At 44.2% G+C, this 18,846-nt stretch overlaps 1 protein-coding gene across 1 annotated transcript in view; it reads right to left on the bottom strand.

The window, feature by feature from the left end:
- LOC122541548 (butyrophilin subfamily 2 member A2-like) overlaps nucleotides 1-9,054 on the bottom strand; it is an 82,010-nt gene extending 72,956 nt beyond the window's left edge. Inside the window, exons 1-4 of the mRNA XM_043678377.1 lie at nucleotides 8,712-9,054; nucleotides 4,349-4,432; nucleotides 3,652-4,026; nucleotides 783-1,067 (exon numbers count right to left, since the gene is read on the bottom strand). Coding sequence (XP_043534312.1) covers nucleotides 783-1,067; nucleotides 3,652-4,026; nucleotides 4,349-4,388 — 700 coding nt within the window. The 5' untranslated portion in view covers nucleotides 4,389-4,432; nucleotides 8,712-9,054. The remainder of the gene's footprint in view (nucleotides 1-782; nucleotides 1,068-3,651; nucleotides 4,027-4,348; nucleotides 4,433-8,711) is intronic.
- Between the last annotated feature and the right edge of the window lie 9,792 nt (nucleotides 9,055-18,846).

The raw sequence follows: 18,846 nt of genomic DNA, 5'->3' as shown, positions 1-18,846 counted from the left end.
GAATGGGCATAAAGGTGGAGGACATGGGGAGATAGAAGGAAAAAAATACAGAAAAAGAAAGAGATGAGAATGAGAGATGGAGAAAGAAAGGGGTGCGAGATGGAGGTGTGGAAGTGGGACAGGAGAGAAGGGAGAAAGAGTAAGGGTGAGAGGGGGAAAGAGAAAGGCAGAGGGAGAATGGAAGATATTAAGGGAGAGATGGGGATGGGGGAAAACAGAAAAAGGGAGACTTTGAGAAAATGAACCAGTTGCTTGAGTTAACACAAAGCCATTGGCACACCCCATTTCCAGTTTATATCACCCCTCCCCTCTCCATCCCTCCCTCCTCCTTTACTCATCTCCCTCTCCTGAACCCACCATTCCATTATTTCCCTCTCCCTCCAACAACCACTCTCTGTCCATCACCTCTCTCTCTTTTCGCAAACTCAATTCAACCCTCTCCCTCCCCACTTCTGTCATACCCTCTCCTTCCCCCAGTCTGCATCACACCCTCTCCTTCTCTCTCCATCACACCCTCTCCTTCGCTTTCTGTTGCAGTCTCTCACTCTCTCTCAAATCTCCATCACTCCCTCTCTCCTGGTAAAATGCCTTTTTTGTTGCCACGACGGGCAAGCTGTAGCCGTGAGAGGCTGACCTTGGCCCTGGTCAGAGACAAGTGGCAATGAGGAGCCTATTTCAATCACAGCATTTCCTCGGGCTTTTATATTTCTCAATAATTTGATTCAAGTCCTTTCCCCCAGCCCGCTGAGTATCTGGGAAAGTCTTCTCCCACCATGACTGACCTGCGATCTGGATGTGACCCTCCTGTGTCTCCTTCAGGATCACATTGTTAATGACACAAGTGTACTTGTTGGGGGAGTGCTTGGAGATCTTGATGGAGTTGCTGACAGTGAACAGCCCCTGAGGGTCCGGCTGGTACGTGGTTTGCTGCTGGGCCGTCACGTTCACACCACCTCCATCTACCCACAGGACGGGCGGCTGTGGGTACCACCCTTCGGATCTGCAGCCCAGTCTGATGCCAGCGCCCGTTTGGCCCTCCAGCTCGATCCTGGGCTGGCGGCCTGTACCTGCAATCACAGAGACATCAGGAAGGGGAGTAGGCCGCAAAGTCTGTCATGGCCTCCCTACACCACTCGGTCAGATTGCAGCTGACCTGTGCTTTCATAATCCCCTCCACACAGGGTAACCAGGGTTCGATCACAATCTGTCAGGGCAAGGAGGGAGGAAGAAACCACACTCAGAGAGATGAGAGAGGAACAGTCCAGACAGGAATTACCCAGGGAACAAATTAGACACCAGGGCAAAGTTTTTACAAATAACCCTTGTTTCTGGGCCTTCAAAGAGGCCACAGGATGAAGTTTTTTTAAAAAATAGTCAAGTACAACTTTTTAAATTGCATAAACATCGCAGAAATTTTTAATTCACTATAAATTCACTGACTTGCATGGATCAGAACATGGTTCTCTGGCATTGTTCTAAAGTTACTTTAACCCGATTTGAATCCAGAGTGCTCCATAGCACATAGTAGCAGAATTAGGCCATTCAGCCCATCGAGTCTGCACTGCATTCAATCATGGCTCATATGTTTCTCAACCCCATTCTCTCATCTTCTCCCTGTAACCCTTCATCCCCTTATGAGCCCATCCATCTATATGTTAAATACATTCAATGATTTAGTCTCCGCAACCATATGTAACAATGATTATCACATTCCTCCTCATCTCAGTTCTAAAAGGTTATACTTTCTCTCTTAGGCTTGCCCTTGGGTCCTGTCTCCTTTACTAGTGGAAACAACTCTTCCACGACAAATCTATCTAGGCCTCTCAGTATTCTGTAAATTTCAATCTGAAGACCCCTCCCATCCTGCTAAACTCCATCCAGTACAAGCCCAGGGTCCTCAACTTCTCCTATGTGAAAAGCTCTTCATCCCCAGGATAGTCATTATAAGTTTCCTCTGGACCTGCATCCAACATCAGTACATTTTTCCTGAGAAAAGAGGCCCAAACCACCCTACAAATTTTGAAATGAGGCCTAACCAGAGCCTTATACAGCCTCCGCAATAAATCCCTACTCTTGTATTCTACCCATCTTGAAACGAATGCCAACAGTACATTTGCCTTCCAAACTACCAACTGAACTTGCACGTTAACCTTAACCGAATCAGGAACTTGGACTCCCAAGTCCCTTTGCACTTCAGATTTCTGAAACCTTTCTCTGTTAAGAAAATAGTCTCCGCACAAAAAGTGTACAACCTCACAAGGTGGACTCGTCTCTGTTCAAAATTTCAGTGACTAAACACATTTGCAGGTGCCTATGAACTATTTAGTATTAACAACTTGCAAATGGGTTTTCCTGGAAACTTATGGAACTCAAGTCAGACCAAAGACATAATTTATTTAACAGTAAGTTAATGCTGCCCTGACAATTATGTCAAGACCAAAACTCTCGACCATGGTTTCAAAGAAGCAAAATCACAATCCCAGATGGGAAGAATGGATGGAATCCTCTGAATTTTTCCCTCTTTAAAAAGTCTTACTAACTTGGTTTCTCTCCCTGTGCAGATGCTGTCAGATTTCCAGGTTTTCTCCAGTCCGTTTTTTTTAAAAATTGTTTCAGGTTTAAACAGATTGGAGTTGTTTCTGTTGACCAGAGGCAACTGAGATTAGATTAGATTACTCACAGTATGGAAACAGGCCCTTCGGCCCAACAAGTCCACACTGACCCTCCGAAGACCAACCCACCCAGTACCATTCCCCTACATTTACCCCTTCACCTAACACTACAGGCAATTTAGCATGGCCAATTCACCTAACCTGCATATTTTTGGACTGTGGAAGGAAACCAGAGAACCAGAGCGTGCCCACGCAGACACAGGGAGAATGTGCAAACTCCACACAGACAGTCGCCCGAGGCTGGAACCGAACCTGGGACCCTGGTGCTGTGAGGCAGCAGTGCTAACCACTGTGCCGCCCCAAATTTGACAGATGGGGAGGGGTGGTGGGGGGAAAACATGATTAGAAGATACATAAAATTATGAAGAGCAGAGATTAAGGTAGACAGAAAGAAACTTATTCCCTTGGTGGAGGGTTCAATGACCTGGTGATAGAGATTTAAGGTGAAGGGCAGGAGGGTTCAAGAGGATGTCAGGAAAAATGTTTTCATTCAGAGGGTGGTGGGAATCCACAACTCACGCCTTTAGAATTATTTAGATGTGCTTTTACAGTACTGAAGCATACAGGTCTACGGGCCAGGTGTTGGAACATATGATATATCAGCAAACTTTGGCCATTTGGTCAATCGCTTATGTTCCACCATTCAATCATGACTGATATGTTTCTCAGACCCATTTTCCTGACTTCTCCCCATAACACTTGATCCCTTTGCCAATCAAAAACCTATAAACCTCTATCTTAAATACACTCAACTACTTGGCCTCCACATTAACCTCTCGTCTCTGTGCCAAGTGATGGTCCCCTTATTCTGAGTTTGCGTCCCTGTGTTCTACATTCCTCAAATAGACTCTCAGTGTTGATCCTGTCAGGGTCTCAAACTATTTTTGCTCTATCAGGGTTTAGAGGAATTTTAATCCTTCACCTTAATAAACCCTTCACTGAGGAGGTCAAACAGGGTGTTTCCAAAATGGTCACTGACCTGCCACATTCAGCGTGAGTTTGACCTCATGGTGTTTTTCATCAGATGCCACAAAGCACTTGTACTGTCCCCCGTCAGAGACTTGGACATCCTTGAGCCTGAGGGAGAGATTCCCTTGCGCCACTTCATTGAGAAACAGTTCAGTCCGGCCTCTGTAGGCCAAAGGCTGGAATGTCAAATCATCTGCTCCCTCCTTGTACATGTGGACAGGTGAGTTGTAGCCATTGACTGTATTGATCCAGCGGACTTCCATATTCTTTGGGGCTTTGGCTGGCACCAACTGACAATCCAGGACCACGTTTCCCTTGACAACCCCTATGATAGCGTTAGGTGGTCCTGTCACTGCAAAATCTGTCACCGCTTCTGCAGTAACCACTGGAGAGAGAGTCAGATCAACTGGTCATCGCTTAGATCACAGCTGTATATTAACATTTGTAACAGAGTAAGAGGGCGAGGCAGAGAGGGAGGAACAGAGAGGGAGAAATAGAGTGGTGGAAAAGGACAGACAGAGGGACAGTGAGGGATAGAGGCAGAGATTGGAGACAAAGAGACAAAAACAAAGTGAGGAATAGATAAACATGAAGAGTGAGAAACAGAAGAAATTCTAGCTCAGGGTTCAATGACTTGTCAAGTGATCCCAACAGCAAAATACAAAAGAGCAAACGGGTTTTTGTATCTTGCAGATGTATTTCCCTACCATGAAAGATCCAAACGAGAATCCAGAGCAGAAGAAACATTCCAGAAATCCAGTGTCAGGAGACGCAAGAATAATGTGTTGTACCTGTTAAAAATATTACCAGACAGTTTACATCAATAACACTGGGGAGAGTCAGCGTCAGAGCAATTTAAGGGCACACTGGGCAATCAACTAGAACAGCAACATTTGGGTATCTACATCAACATGTGCTGACATATACACCCAGTACTGAAACATACATTCACTAACAAACACATACCGGCTTCCACATAGGTCCATTCCCAAGTAGCCTTCCCAACTTTCATAATTTTCTCCTCTCTCTTAATAATTTTTCACAAATTATTCATCTATGTGACTCTTCCAAAACTGGAAAATAGTAGAGATTAGAGAGACTGAAATTGCTTTCCTTGGAGCAGAGGAGATTCAGCAGACACATGATTGAGATGTAACAATGATGAGGAACATAAACAGGGTAAACAGGAAGAAACTTATCGCCTTGGTGGAGTGATCAATAACTCCACCAGTGGTTTAAGTGATCAGTGGTTTAAGGTAAAGGGCAGGATGTTTAGATGGGTGTAAGGAAAATCCTTTTTACCCAGAGGGTGGTAGGAATCTGAAATGCATGGTAAAGGCAGAAATCCTCATAACTTTTAAGAAGTATTTAGATGTGCACTTGCAATGTCAAGGCATATAAGGCCATGTACTGGAAAGTGGGATTAAAACTGGTGGCTGTTTCAGACCAATACCAACTCAATGGGCCAAGGTACCTTTTACTCTCCTATAGACCTTGAATACTTCAGTTTCAAATAACAATTTAATACACCTCACTCTATCACAATTATTATTGCTTGTGCAGATAGCGATTAAGCTCATCTAAGTGAATGGTGCAGGATCACATCATGTGAGATTTATTAAACAATCAATTGTGCATCACTGGGTACACATTTTATAAAAAGAAGTGTAGATTGACATGAAATTACAATCTGCATCAGATTATTCCCCCAATATAAAATAATTCTATAATGATAAATGCAGAATCTTTATTCATACCAATGCACCATATTTATTTTCAAAACTTAATTGCTACGGAGCAGTGGGTGCATAAGGATAACCATAATGAGAAGAAAAGTACTGGAGGGACTGACATCTCTGAACGTGGGTAAACCAAGAGACCAAGTAAGATTTTCAATAAAATCTCATTGATCAGAGCACACCCCCAATACTGCAGCACTCCCTCAGTACTGCACTGGGGTGTCAGCCTGGGTGTTATGGTCAAGTCCTGGAGTGGGACTTGAGCCGACAAACTCCTGATGAAAAGAAAGGAGTCACAACACCTGATTCAAGCTGACACTGGGTAAGCTGCCAGCCTTGTCAAATCTATTCAATATTTCCAGTAACCTGGTGAATTGGATTCAAAACTGGCTCAGCGACAGGAAACAAACGGTAATAGTCAATGGGTGTTTTTGTGACTGGGAGGCGTCTTCTTGTGGTGTTTCACAGGGCTCTATGTTGGGTCCCTATCTGATAATGGTACATATTAACAATTTAGATGTGAATGTCGGAAGCACAATTGGGATATTTCCACATGTTAAAAACAGAGCATGTAATTATTAGGGAACAGAATGGCCGTTGACTGCAAAATGATATCAATGATATGGCTGAGAGGGCAAATGCAATTCCCTTCAATGAGGGAACTGGGAAGGGCAAAGCCAAGGAATGCACACTAAACAGGAGAGAACTGAGGGGCACAAAAGTAAGGATCTTAAAGTGCATGTCCACAGTCTCTGAGGACAGCCGGAGAGGTAGGTTAGGAGGTAAAGAAGGCATATATGATGCTTTCCTTCATCGGGTGAGACTTGAATACAAAACAGAAAATAATTGCTGGTGCTATATAACGACTCTGTCTAGTGATTGGAGTTTCGTGTATAGTTCTGGTCAGCTCATTACAGGAAGGACACAATGGTTCTAGGCATTATTCAGAAGATTTACAACAATGTTGACAGTGCTTGGAGATTGCAGTAATGAGGAATGATCGAGTAGGCTAGACTTGTTTTCCTGAAGAGGCTGAGGGGGTGACTGAATTGAGTTTAGATCAGAGTGGTGCTGGAAAAGCACAGCAGGTCAGGCAGCATTCAAGGAAAATCAATGTTTCGGGCAAAAGCCCTTCATCAGGAATAGAGACAGGAAGCCTCCAGGGTGGAGATATAAAAGTGTGTGGGGGCGGGGGGAATGCTGGGGAGAAGGTAGCAAAGGATACAATAGATGAATGGGGGAGGGGATGGAGGTGATAGGTCAGAGGGGAGGGTGGGAGAAGGTAGCAAAGAGTACAATAGGTGAATGGGGTGGGGATTTAGGTGATAGGTCAGACAGGAAAGTGTAACGGATAGGTGGGAAGGAAGATAGGCAGGCAGGACAGGTCATGAGGACAGTGCTGAGCTGGAAGGTTAGAACTGAGATAAGGTGGGGAAGGGGAAGTGAGGAAACTGGTGAAGTCCACATTGATGCCCTGGGGTTGAATTCGGAAGAATTCGGAAGATGTTCTTCCTCCAGGCGTCGGGTGATGAGGGAGCAGAGGTGGAGGCAGCCCAGGTCCTGCATGACCTCGGCAGAGTGGGAGGGGGATTTGAAATGTTGGGCCACAGGGCAGTGGGATTGCATGGTGCGGGTGTCCTGGAGATGTTCTCTGAAGCGCTCTGCGGGGAGGCGTCCAGTGTAGAGGAGACCACATCGGGAGTAACGGATACAATAAAGGACTTTGGTGGATATGCAGGTGAAATGTTGATATATGTGGAAGGCTCCTTTGGGCCTTGGATGGTGGTGAGGGAGGAGGTGTGGGCGCAGGTTTTGCAATTCCTGCAGGGGCAGGGGAGGGTGCCAGGACGGGAGGGTGGTTTGTTGGGGGGTGTGGACCTGTGGCTAAATTGAGGTGTACCGAATATGAGGCTCTGGGATAGAATGGACAGGAAAGACATGGTCCCCCCCTCCCCCAAGTGCAATCAATTCCCAGGGGGCAGAAATTGAAGGTGATGGATAAAGGATGATAGGGGACATGAGCAGTGTCCCTTCCACTCGGGGTGGTCAGCATCTGGAATTCTCTGCCCAATTTGATACTAAACGTGAAAATGCTCAACTCATTTAAAAAGTTACTGGATCTGGATGTGCATGGCTATGGACCAGGAGCTGGAAGGTGGAAAGAGAATGTTTAGGATTGCACGGATATATTCTGCCCACACAGACACGTGGGGCTGAATGGCCAGTTTCTGAAAGTTTTCTCTAGTTCGCCTGGGGCACTGCACAGGAAATGTGAGATTCAACATCCTGAAACAGAGACGGAGAGAGTGGGGGAGAAAGAGCACCCACATCAACCACTCCCTCTTTCTGGTTGAGGAAGTTGCGGCAGGTTTATCAGTTGGATTTATTAATGACTATCTTCCATTCAAAAGCGCTAGTCACCAGCCCAAGGATGTCCATAGCCACGCACATCCAGATCCTGCAACACCGACCCTTGCAAGCTCCTGAATAACGTTGACTGGTGGAAAGCCTCGCATTTACATAGTACTTTACATCGACGTCCCAAAGCTAACGCAGTACTTCTGTACAGTGAAAACAAATCCCCTGCCAAGAGTGTGGTGCTGTAAAAGCACAGCAGGTCAGGCCAGGTAACATCCGAGGAGCAGGAGAGTCGACGTTTCGGGCAAAAGCCTTTCATCAGGAAATTAAGTAGGAGCCTCGGGATCGTTTAGATCTACCAGCACACCGCCAAAAGATCAACTTTTGGATAAAAGGTCTCCTTGCTCAGAGCGCAGTCCCTCAGTACTGCACTGGACTGTCTCTCTGGGTTTTTACGGTCAAGTCCTGGAGGGGGACTTGAACCCACAACGTCCTGATGTAAAGGCAGGAGTCACAACACTTGACTCAAGCTGACACTGGACCAGTTACCAGCCTTGCCAAACCTGTTAAATATTCCCGAGAACCCGCTCCTTTGGGGGGGGCAGGGCAGATTCACTCACGAGTCTGACTTCTATTTCCATTTCCCTCACTGCTGTAAAGTGAGGACTCCAGTTCAGCGAAACCTGGGACCATCCCAGACATGGAGCGGGAATCCGTTTGGAGCTGGGAATACCCGTGTTTCACTTTCCCACACGGGAACAGACGGGTTAATATTTACCCACCCTGTCTCCGGCATCCCGCTCTCCCCTTCACTCAGGCTCTGTTCTCCCACAGCCCAGGCCCTCCCAGTCCCCGGGCCGGGCCTCTGTTCGGTTCCGGGGCTGAGTGTGTGATCCAGGGGCTCCCCACCCTCAGGGAGACCGGAGTCAATTACACCGAAACTGGCAGGAGCTGAAATTACCCCCAAACTCACCCAGAAAGAAAAATCCAAAATTCGGGAAGGGCGACACCAAGGAGCAGTGATAGCGCCTTTCAGTTTCTATTTGATGTCACCTCCGCTTCCCTTTTGTAAGATTTTCAACGAGAATTTTGAGGGCGTTAACATTATAAACTGTGGAAGGGCGGCTGTGCTTCAGAGTTTAATCTGGAGAATCTTGAGCTGAGCCTTCGCCAGGTTATCTGCAGCCTCTATAACATTGAAATGTTTGTTCAACTTCCTGTCCCATCGGGAATCCCGCTCGGATTAATTTCCACCATTCGCTGTTTCAGGAGAGGAAGATCACTCCCTGCTCCCCCACACGCACTCTTTCCCCCCCGATTCTCCCCAATGTTCGTTTATTTATACATACATTGTATGTCTTGCACACACGTGCACTCTCACATGAGGTTCAGGGCACAGAAAGGGAGACCAATCGGCCCGTCGAGTCTAACCCCACCTTCCAAAACGTTATCTGTACACAAACCACTTTTCAAAAAAACAGTTTCTTCGCTATTCCTCTTTCAGACAGGGAGATCCAGATCCGAATTCCCAGTCTCTGGGTCTAATATCCTTCCATTACTTTACATCCCTGGCCCTCTCTGTTATGGGATCTGTCTAAACTGTTTACCTCGGCCTCTCTATTTCTACTCCACAGTTAACATCTCCTCAGTTACAAAAAGAAAACAGCCTATCCTGTTGCTAAAGTCTCCAGTCCGACAACACGTTTTAAATCTGCTCTGTAACCTCATTGGTGTGATCACACCTTTCCTGGAGCAGGTCAGTAAAGGGGTTATGGTAATAAACAATGAACAAAGGCCAGGACAGCAAGGAACAGGCCCTTTGGCCCACCAAACCTGCGTTGGCACCGGATGCCTTTCCAAATAGAAAACGTTTTGCTTCTACTAATCCATATCCCTCTTTCTCCTGCCTGTTCATTTCTCTAAATAAGGGAACCTTTATTTGCCATAGCCCAGAGAGTAAAAGCAGGATAATTATCAGAGGAACCTTGATTATCCGAATTTCGGATAATCCAAAAGAGATCGCAAGGTCCCGATGGTTGGCTAAACTGTGTTATCTGGCATTCGATTATCCAGCATTCGATTATCCGAACAAAATATTCCCCATCCATGTCCTTCAGATAATCAAGCTTCCTCTGTAAAGCTCTCTAGAGACTGTAGAGTGCAGTGATCACTAAAATGAACCAGGCCAGACCCCCTCAGAACATTTCAAAAAAATAGACCAGACCCTAACTTTGCTAGCAGGTGTTGAGTGGATATTTCAGGAGTGATGCAGCTGGCTCAACCACTTAGTTTTAAACAAGAGGAAATTCATTTTCAATATTTCATTATAAGAAAGATGAGGAAGCCTTAGAGAGGGTGAAGAGGATATGTACCAGGATGCTGCCTAGACTGGAGGGCATGTTTTATGAAGAAAACTTGAGGAAGCTATGGTTCTTCTCATTGGAGCAAAGAGGATGAGAGGTGATTTGATAGAGGTGTACAGGATGTTGAGAGACATAGATAGAGTGGATAGACAGAGACTTTCTTACCCATGGAGGAAATGTCGATCATGAGGGGACATAATTTTATGGGAATTGGAGGAAGGTTTAGGGGAGATTTCAGAAAGCGGTGAGTGCATGGAATGCACTGCCAGCAGTGATAGTACAGTCAGATACATTAGGGGCGTTTAAGCAATTCTTGATAAGCACGTGGAAGTTAGTAACATGAGGGGTATGTAGGTTTGTCGATCTTAGAGTAGGATAAAAGGCCAACAACACATCGAGGGCCAGAGGGCCTGTATGGTGCTGTACTGTTCTATGTTCTATTATGATGAAACACAAACAAAAGAGAACAGAATACAGAATAACAACCTATCTGAAAACCCAACTATCCCAACTTAATGATGCTGTTCTAACTACTTGCACCAATACCCATAAACACTCTTTGGCACAAAATGTAAAATCAAACATAGGGTCTTACAGGAGAGAGAATGATGGCAGAAATATTCAGTATGGAACACCTTCTTCCATGTAGCTGTTTCTTAGACCTGCAGCCTCACTATCTGGCTGCCTGCTTTCAGTGAACAGTCAGTCTGCTAAAAAAAAACAAAGCAAAGCAAACCAAAAGTTGGCTGGGAGAATTGGCCACCACACTTTTATTGTACAAGGCAGATGTTCTCAGGTAAAGGGACAGCTGGAAAATGGGAAGCCTTCAGAAATGAGATAATGAGAGTCTAGACACAGTACATTCCTGTGAGGGTGAAAGGACAAGCTGGTGGGTGGAGGGAATGCTAGATGATGAAAGAAATGTACTCATGGGAGAGAGGGGCCATCAAGAGGTCATTGTCCACATTGGAACCAATGACATAGGAAGGGAAAAGGGTGAGATTCTGAAGGGTGATTACAGAGTGTTAGGCAGGAATTTAAAATTGAGATCGTCAAGAGTGGTAATATGTGGATTACTCCCGGTGCTATGAGCTAGTGAGGGCAGTAATAGGAGGATTGAGCAGATGAATACATTGCTGAGGAGCTGGTGTATGGGAGAAGGATTCACGTTTGTGGATCATTGGACTCTCTTCCAAGTGGCACAGTGGTTAGCACTGATGCCTCACAGTACCAGGGTCCTAGGTTCGATTCCAGCCTCAGGCGACTGTCTGTGCAGAGTTTGCACATTCTCCCCGTGTCTTCGTGGGTTTCCTCCAGGTGCTCCGGTTTCCTCCCACAGTCCAATGAGGTGCAGGTCAGGTGGATTGGCCATGTGAAATTGCCTGTAGTGTTAGGTGCATTAGTTAGAGGGAAATGGGTGTGGACTGGTTGGGCCAAAGGGCCTGTTTCCACACTGTAGATAATCTAATCTTTTGGAGTAGCAGTGATTTTGGGAGAGGATTTTAACTTTCCAAACATAGACTGGGACTGCCATAGTTTTAAGAGTTTAGACGGAGAAGAATTTGTTAAGTATGTACAAGAACCTTTTCTGATTTAGTATGTGGATGTACCTTTGAGAGAAGTTGCAAAACTTGACCTACTCTTGGGAAATAAGGCAGGGCAGGTGACTGAGGTGTCAGTAGGGGAGCATTTTGGGGCCAGTGACCATAATTCTATTTGTTTTAAAATAGTGATGAAAAAGGATAGACCAGATCTAAAAGTTGAAGTTCTAAATTGGAGAAAGGCCAATTTTGATGGTATTAGGCAAGAACTTTCGAAAGCTGATTGGGGGCAGATGTTCACAGGGAAAGGGATGGCTGGAAAATGGGAAAACATAAAAAATGAGATAACGAGAGTCCAATGATAGTATTTTTACAAATACCTTAAGGACAAAAGGGTAACAAGGGAGAAAATAGGGCCCCTCAAAGATCAGCAAGGTGGCCTTTGTGTGGAGCCACAGAAAATGGGGAAATACTAAATGAGTAGTTTGCATCTGTATTTACTGTGGAAAAGGATATGGAAGATATAGACTGTAGGGAAATAGATGGTGACACCTTGCAAAAATGTCCAAATTACAGAGGAGAAGTGCTGGATGTCTTGAAATGCATAAAGGTGGATAAATCCTCAGAACCTGATCAGGTGTGCCCGAGAACTCTGTGGGAAGCTAGAGGAGTGATGCTGGGCCTCTTGCTGAGATATTTGTATCATTGATAGTCGCAGATGAGGTGCTGGAAGACTGGAGGTTGGCTAACATGGTGCCACTGTTTAAGGAGGGTGGTAAGGACTAGCCAGGGAACTATAGGCCAGTGAGCCTGACGTCGGTGATGGGCATGTTTTTGGAGGGAATCCTGAGAGACAGGATGTACATGTATTTGGAAATGCAAGGACTGATTAAGGATAGTCAGCATTGCTTTGTGCATGGGAAATCATATCTCACAAAGTTGATTGAGTTTTTTGAAGAAGTAACAAAGAGGATTGATGAAGCAGAGCAGTAGATGTTATATATATGGACTTCAATAAGGTGTTCAACAAGGTTCCCCATGGGAGACTGATTAGCAAGGCTAGATCTCAGAATACAGGGAAAACTAGCCATTCGGATACAAAACTGGCTCAAAGGTAGAAGACAGAGGGTGGTGGTGGAGGGTTGTTTTTCAGACTGGAGGCCTGTGACTAGTGGTGTGCCACAAGGATCGGTGCTGGGTCCCCTACTTTTTGCCATTTACATAAATTATTTGGATGTGAGCATAAGAGGTACAATTAGTAAGTTTGCAGATAACACCAAAATTGGAGGTGTAGTGGACAGCGAACAGGGTTACCTCAGATTATAACAGAATCTTGACCAGATGGGCCAATGGCCAGAGAGATGGCAGATGGAGTTTAATTCAGATAAATGCGAGGTGCTGCATTTTGGGAAAACAAATCTTAGAGGTAATGGTAAAATCCTAGGGAGTGTTGCTGAACAAAGAGATCTTGGAGTGCAGGTTCATAGCTCCTTGAAAGTAGAGTAGCAGGTAGCTAGGATAGTGAAGAAGGTGTTTAGTATGCTTTCTTTTATTGGTCAGAGTGTTGAGTACAGGAGTAGGGAGGTCATGTTGCAGCTGTACAAGACATTGGTTCTGCCACTTTTGGAATATTGCGTGCAATTCTGGTCTCCTTCCAATCGGAAAGATGTTGTGAAACTTGAAAGGGTTCAGAAAAGGTTTACAAGGATGTTGCCAGGGTTGGAGGATTTGAGCTATATGGAGAAGTTGAATAGGCTGGGACTGTTTACTTGGAGCGTTGGAAGCTGAGGGGTGACATTTTAGAGGTTTATAAAATCATGAGAGGCATGGATAAGATATCTAGATAAAGTCTTTTCCCTGGAGTGGGGGAGTCCAGAACTAGAGGGCATATGTTTAGGGTGAGTGGGAAAAGATATAAGAGAGACCTAACAGACAACTTTTTCATACATGGTACATGTATGGAATGAGCTGCCAGAGGAAGTGGTCAAGGCTGGTACAATTGCAACATTTAAAAGGCATTTGGATGGGTATATTATTGGGAAGGGTTTGGAGGGATATAGGGAAGTGCTGGCAGGTGGAACTAGATTGGGTTGGGATATCTGGTCAGCATGGATGAGTTTGGCATGCTATACATTGCTATGTCTCTAAGGTTAAGTTTTTTTAAACGTGAAAGCCTTTTGTCTAGACAGTATCTGTTAACTATAATCAAATTGGCCCTAAAACTATTCAAAATTAGACTGTTCAGAATTGCTGCTTTTATGACTTCTTAGAGGAAAAAAGCATAACCTTGTTAAAGAAGCAGCATTGTCATACGCTATATTAACGTGAAGAGGTAGACCAATGAACAGAGGTAGGCCATTCAAGCTCTCTAACCAGTTTCAAACTTCAGTGATTGATTTGTGGCCTAACTTCATATACCTCTCTTTCAACCTTACCCCTTAATACACTTTCTTAAATTTAAATCTTAGGTAACTAAGCTTTTGTTGACAACTGATCTTGCATTCACTGCCATTTGTGGAAGAGCATTCCAAATATTCACCACCCTTTGTGCATAGAAGTGCTGCTGAACATTTCTGCTGAATGGTCTGGCCCTAAGTCTCAGACTACGCCACTATTTTGGAAGTAGTTTATTTCTACTTACCCTCTCTTTTCCTGTTAATATCCTGAGAGCGGAAGGTTTAAACTGGGAGGGTGGAGAGGGAAGAATTAGAGTAAGCAGTATGCTCATTCTGTTTCTGTCTCTGTCCATCTCTGTTTGACTCTCCATCTCACTGCCTGTCAGTGCAGGAACAATCAGAGCATGGAGAGAATAATTTGAATTTTATGTACTTTCATCCTAAAACTCGTCACTATTTTTGTTTCTCACTTTTTGGTGAATGATGAAATAGACCATACACAGGAACAAAGGACATAAGAGCAGGAGTAGATCACTTGTTCTATCATGCTGTCTGACATTCAATGAATTCTAACCTCCACTTTCCTGTACGTATACCTTAACCTTTCACTCCCCTGTCTGTGAAAAATCTATTGAACGTAATTTTGAATAAATTTAAAGACCAGCCTCATGTACATAGTTGAGAAGAGATTACCATACTTCATTGACCCTCTGAGAGATACATTATTTGTCTCTCTGTCATTAAAGGCAGACTTCTCCACCACAAGAGTAAACAACCTTTGGGTTTCCACCCTATCCAGTCACTCAGAACCCGATATCAGTCCTCATTTAGCTAAGACAGTCCTGTCCAGTCTTTCCAAATCTCTTCATTCTCTCTTTGTGCTTATAAGATCGCTGCATGTCACATTTCTGAACCTACTCTGTCATTTTGCTATCATCCAGAAACATGGGAACACCACCACCTGCAAGTTCCCCTCCAAGTCACTCGCCGTGACACTCTGGAGGCAGGAAATATGTTTCCGCTGATGGGTGAGTGCCGAACCAGAGGACACAGCTTAAAAATACAGGGTAGACCATTTAGGACAGAGTTGAGGAGAAACTTCTTCACCCAGAGAGTGGTGGCTGTGTGGAATGCTCTGCCTCAGGGGGCAGTGGAGGCCCAGTCTCTGGAGTCGTTTAAGAAAGAGTTGGATAGAGCTCTCAAGGATAGTGGAATCAAGGGTTATGGAGATAAGGCAGGAACAGGATACTGATTAAGGATGATCAGCCATGATCATATTGAATGGTGGTGCAGGCTCGAAGGGAAGAATGGCCTACTCCTGCACCTATTGTCTATTGTTTATTGTCTATTGTCCGTCCTGATTTCAAACTGTAATGCAGCTCCTTCAGTGTCATTACGGTGATATCATGGAACTCCCTCCCTGATAGCATTGGGCGTACCAATAAAAACAAAAGCATTTCAGGATCATCCCTAATTGCAAACCAGCTACCCAACCAACTGAGCTGACTAACCATCCTCTCTGACCACTCCAAAGACATGGGCATTGGTGACTTTGCTTCAATGCATTGCTGGAGCTTTCACTCCATATTCTCTGATCTGTAATTACCCCACCTGCCCTTTCCCAACCACTCTCTCTCATCACTGGTCATTTAGAACATCCATCCTCATGATAACCACCTGTCCCCAGCCAACAAGCGAGTGAGCAGATCATTCAATTTCTGACTGGATGTCAAGCATCTCCCAGCTAATGAATGATAGTGTTAAAAGAAACCAATTCTTTCCAAGCCCCTAATGATTTGTGTCCCACCCTGCAACTGGCTGCCCACAGGATCCCCAGATGCCTGATCCTAGTCCAGGGTGTGTGTTACGCCTCTGGCTGGACTTTGCCCAGAAACTGGAACTGGGCTCTGCCTTGACCTGGCCTAGTATCTGATGCAGAGCTCTGTTTGACCTTTAGATAAGCAGGATGTCTTTACTCATCAGCTATGGGGCCCACACAGTTACTGTCCATTGAAACACAGGTTATTCCTGGGCTTAGGATCAGACTCTAGTAATCCCAATTAAAATGAGAGAAACCAACAAAAAATGTCCACCTCAGTGATGTTGTTGGAAGTCTCCTCAACGGATAACAAAAAGACTGAATTAGAAACTCATTAACATTATTCTGAAGCTTCTCTGAAAAACAAACCTAGCAAAAACACATTAAGAATGAGCAGTGACCAAGATTTCAGAGCTGGGAGAGTTATTGCAGTACATTTTAAAGACACACTGCTGCTCCTGAACACAAGGGATGGATGGAGGTCCATCAGTACAGGCTCAGCATTCTCAACCACTCCTCATATGACAATCCCTTCATCCCTGGGATCATTATTGTAAAAGTCCTCTGGACAGCCTCTAAGGCCAGTGCATTCTTCCTTAGATATGGTGGATATCGCAAAACTGATCACAAAATCATTAAAATGTAGAATGGTCAACAGAGAAAAAGGCCATTTGGCCCATTGTGTCTGCGTTGATCCATTCGAGGTGCAATTCACCCATACTTATTGCCCTGACTTTTGCCTGGAAAAACATTTTGATTTTTGCTGATCTGGCCAAGTCTATTGCTCTACTCTCATGGACTCTGTCTCCAATGGGCTCTGGGATCTGGGTGTCTACATTGCATTTTACGGGCGGCTGTAACTGAGCTCAACTGTTCCTGCTTTGAGTCTGATACATTTCTGTCTTTACCTTCTCAAAGACCAATGACTAGCGTCTCTCAGTAAAACCTATAAACTTTTATTAACATTCTGATATGTTGAATATTAATTATAGCTCTTTATTAATATTCTTCCAGTGCCCTCTTTGTTGATTCTTGACAGCATGTCTCTGACTAATGTCATATTAACATTATCATTAATACTTTCATTTCATTTTACTGTGACTTTCTCATTAGATAGACAGCCCTGATTGGATCACCCGCCACCTGATTCTCAGGCAATGGATTCCAGTTCCTGACGTCTCACAGTTTCATTGAAACCTTTTTCCTGCAGTTGCTTTTGATTAATTTGCCAATCACTAGAAGTCCATCAGCTCTTGTTAGGGACACTTCTGTCAAAACAAACAGATTCTCATGCTTTCACTATTTTGTTCAGGCACCTGATAATTTTTATTAAATCTTGTAAACCTGCTCAGAATTTTCTCTACCCTCAGGAGAATAACCCACCTCTCAGATCTATTTTGCAAACTGATGTCTTCTTTCCCAAAACTATGGTCAATGTATTCATATCTTTGCAAAGTGCCATGTCCAGAATTCGATAAAGCTCACCTGTAGAGGTCAAACAATGTTTTGTAGAATTTCTTCATAATTTTGTTCATTTTGTACAGATATTTGATTCAAAGAGAAGGACCATATAAACAAAAGGGTAAATTCTAAAGCAAGTGGAGGAACAAGCAGGCTTTGATGAATATGTGCACAAATGATTGATGATGTGACACTGTGATCAAGAGCTTAAAATCAAAAGGTACCACTTCACATAAATTACAGCTTCAAGATGTCAGTTTATTCCATTGATATGTCTCTGTCCTCCAGATGTCTATCATTGATCTATTTGCTGTTTAAATAATGCTGACTTTGATGACATCTATATTAGTCCCAACTCAGTCCACAGGCTCGCACTCAAGTCATTGACATATACCAGAAAATCAGTGCTCCAGGAACTGATACAGAAGAAACATCACTGTAAAACTTGTCCCATCTGCAAAATACCCATTCACTGTCACCCAGATGAATTCATTTTCGGAAAATAAAGCACAAACAACTCTTCATGAAACAAAAACAGAAATTGCTGGAAAAGGCTCAGCAGGTCTGGCAGCATTTACGAGGTGAGTAACTGAGTTAACGTTTTCAGTCCAGTGACCCTTTTTTAAAACAATGAAGCATTCATTTTCATAGTGTCACTGTCATTTTATTCAATGGGCTTTAACTTTGAATTATTTTTGAGTCATACAGCATGGAATAGACTTTTCCTTCCAACCAGTCTAGGATGACGATAATCTGAAACTAAACTGGTAACCACTTTCCTTTACTTGGCCCATATCCCTCCAAGCATTTCTTGTGCATGTACTTATCTAAATGTCTTTTAAATGTTGCAACTGTATTCACATTCACTACTTTCACATTCTAAGCCCTCTCTGTAACAGAAAATTGCCTCACACTATTTATATCCCTTATGATTTTATAAATCTCTATAAGGTCACACCTCAACCTCCTAGGCCCCAGTGAAAAATTAAAATTTTAAGTGACAATTTCTCAAATACCTTTTCCAGATTTACAAGGATGTTGCCAGGGTTGGAGGATTTGAGCTACAGGGAGAGGCTAAACAGGCTGGGGCTGTTTTCCCTGGAGCGTCGGAGGCTGAGGGGGTGACCTTATAGAGGTTTACAAAATTATGAAGGGCATGGATAGGATAAATAGACAAAGTCTTTTCCCTGGGGTCAGGGAGTCCAGAACTAGAGGGCATAGGTTTAGGGTGAGAGGGGAAAGATGTAAAAGAGACCTAAGGGGCAACTTTTTCATGCAGAGGGTGGTACGTGTATGGAATGAGCTGCCAGAGGATGTGGTGGAGGCTGGTACAATTGCAACATTTAAGAGGCATTTGGATGGATATATGAATAGGAAGGGGTTGGAGGGATATGGGCCGGGTGCTGGCATGTGGGACTAGATTGGGTTGGGATATCTGGTTGGCATGGATGGGTTGGATCGAAGGGTCTATTTCCATGCTGTACATCTCTATGACTCTTTGACTCTAAGTCCAGAAATACATTCCCAT

This window comes from Chiloscyllium plagiosum, chromosome 37 (assembly GCF_004010195.1).
Source record: "Chiloscyllium plagiosum isolate BGI_BamShark_2017 chromosome 37, ASM401019v2, whole genome shotgun sequence".
NCBI lineage: Eukaryota > Metazoa > Chordata > Chondrichthyes > Orectolobiformes > Hemiscylliidae > Chiloscyllium > Chiloscyllium plagiosum.
This window is presented reverse-complemented; position numbering and strand designations above follow the sequence as displayed.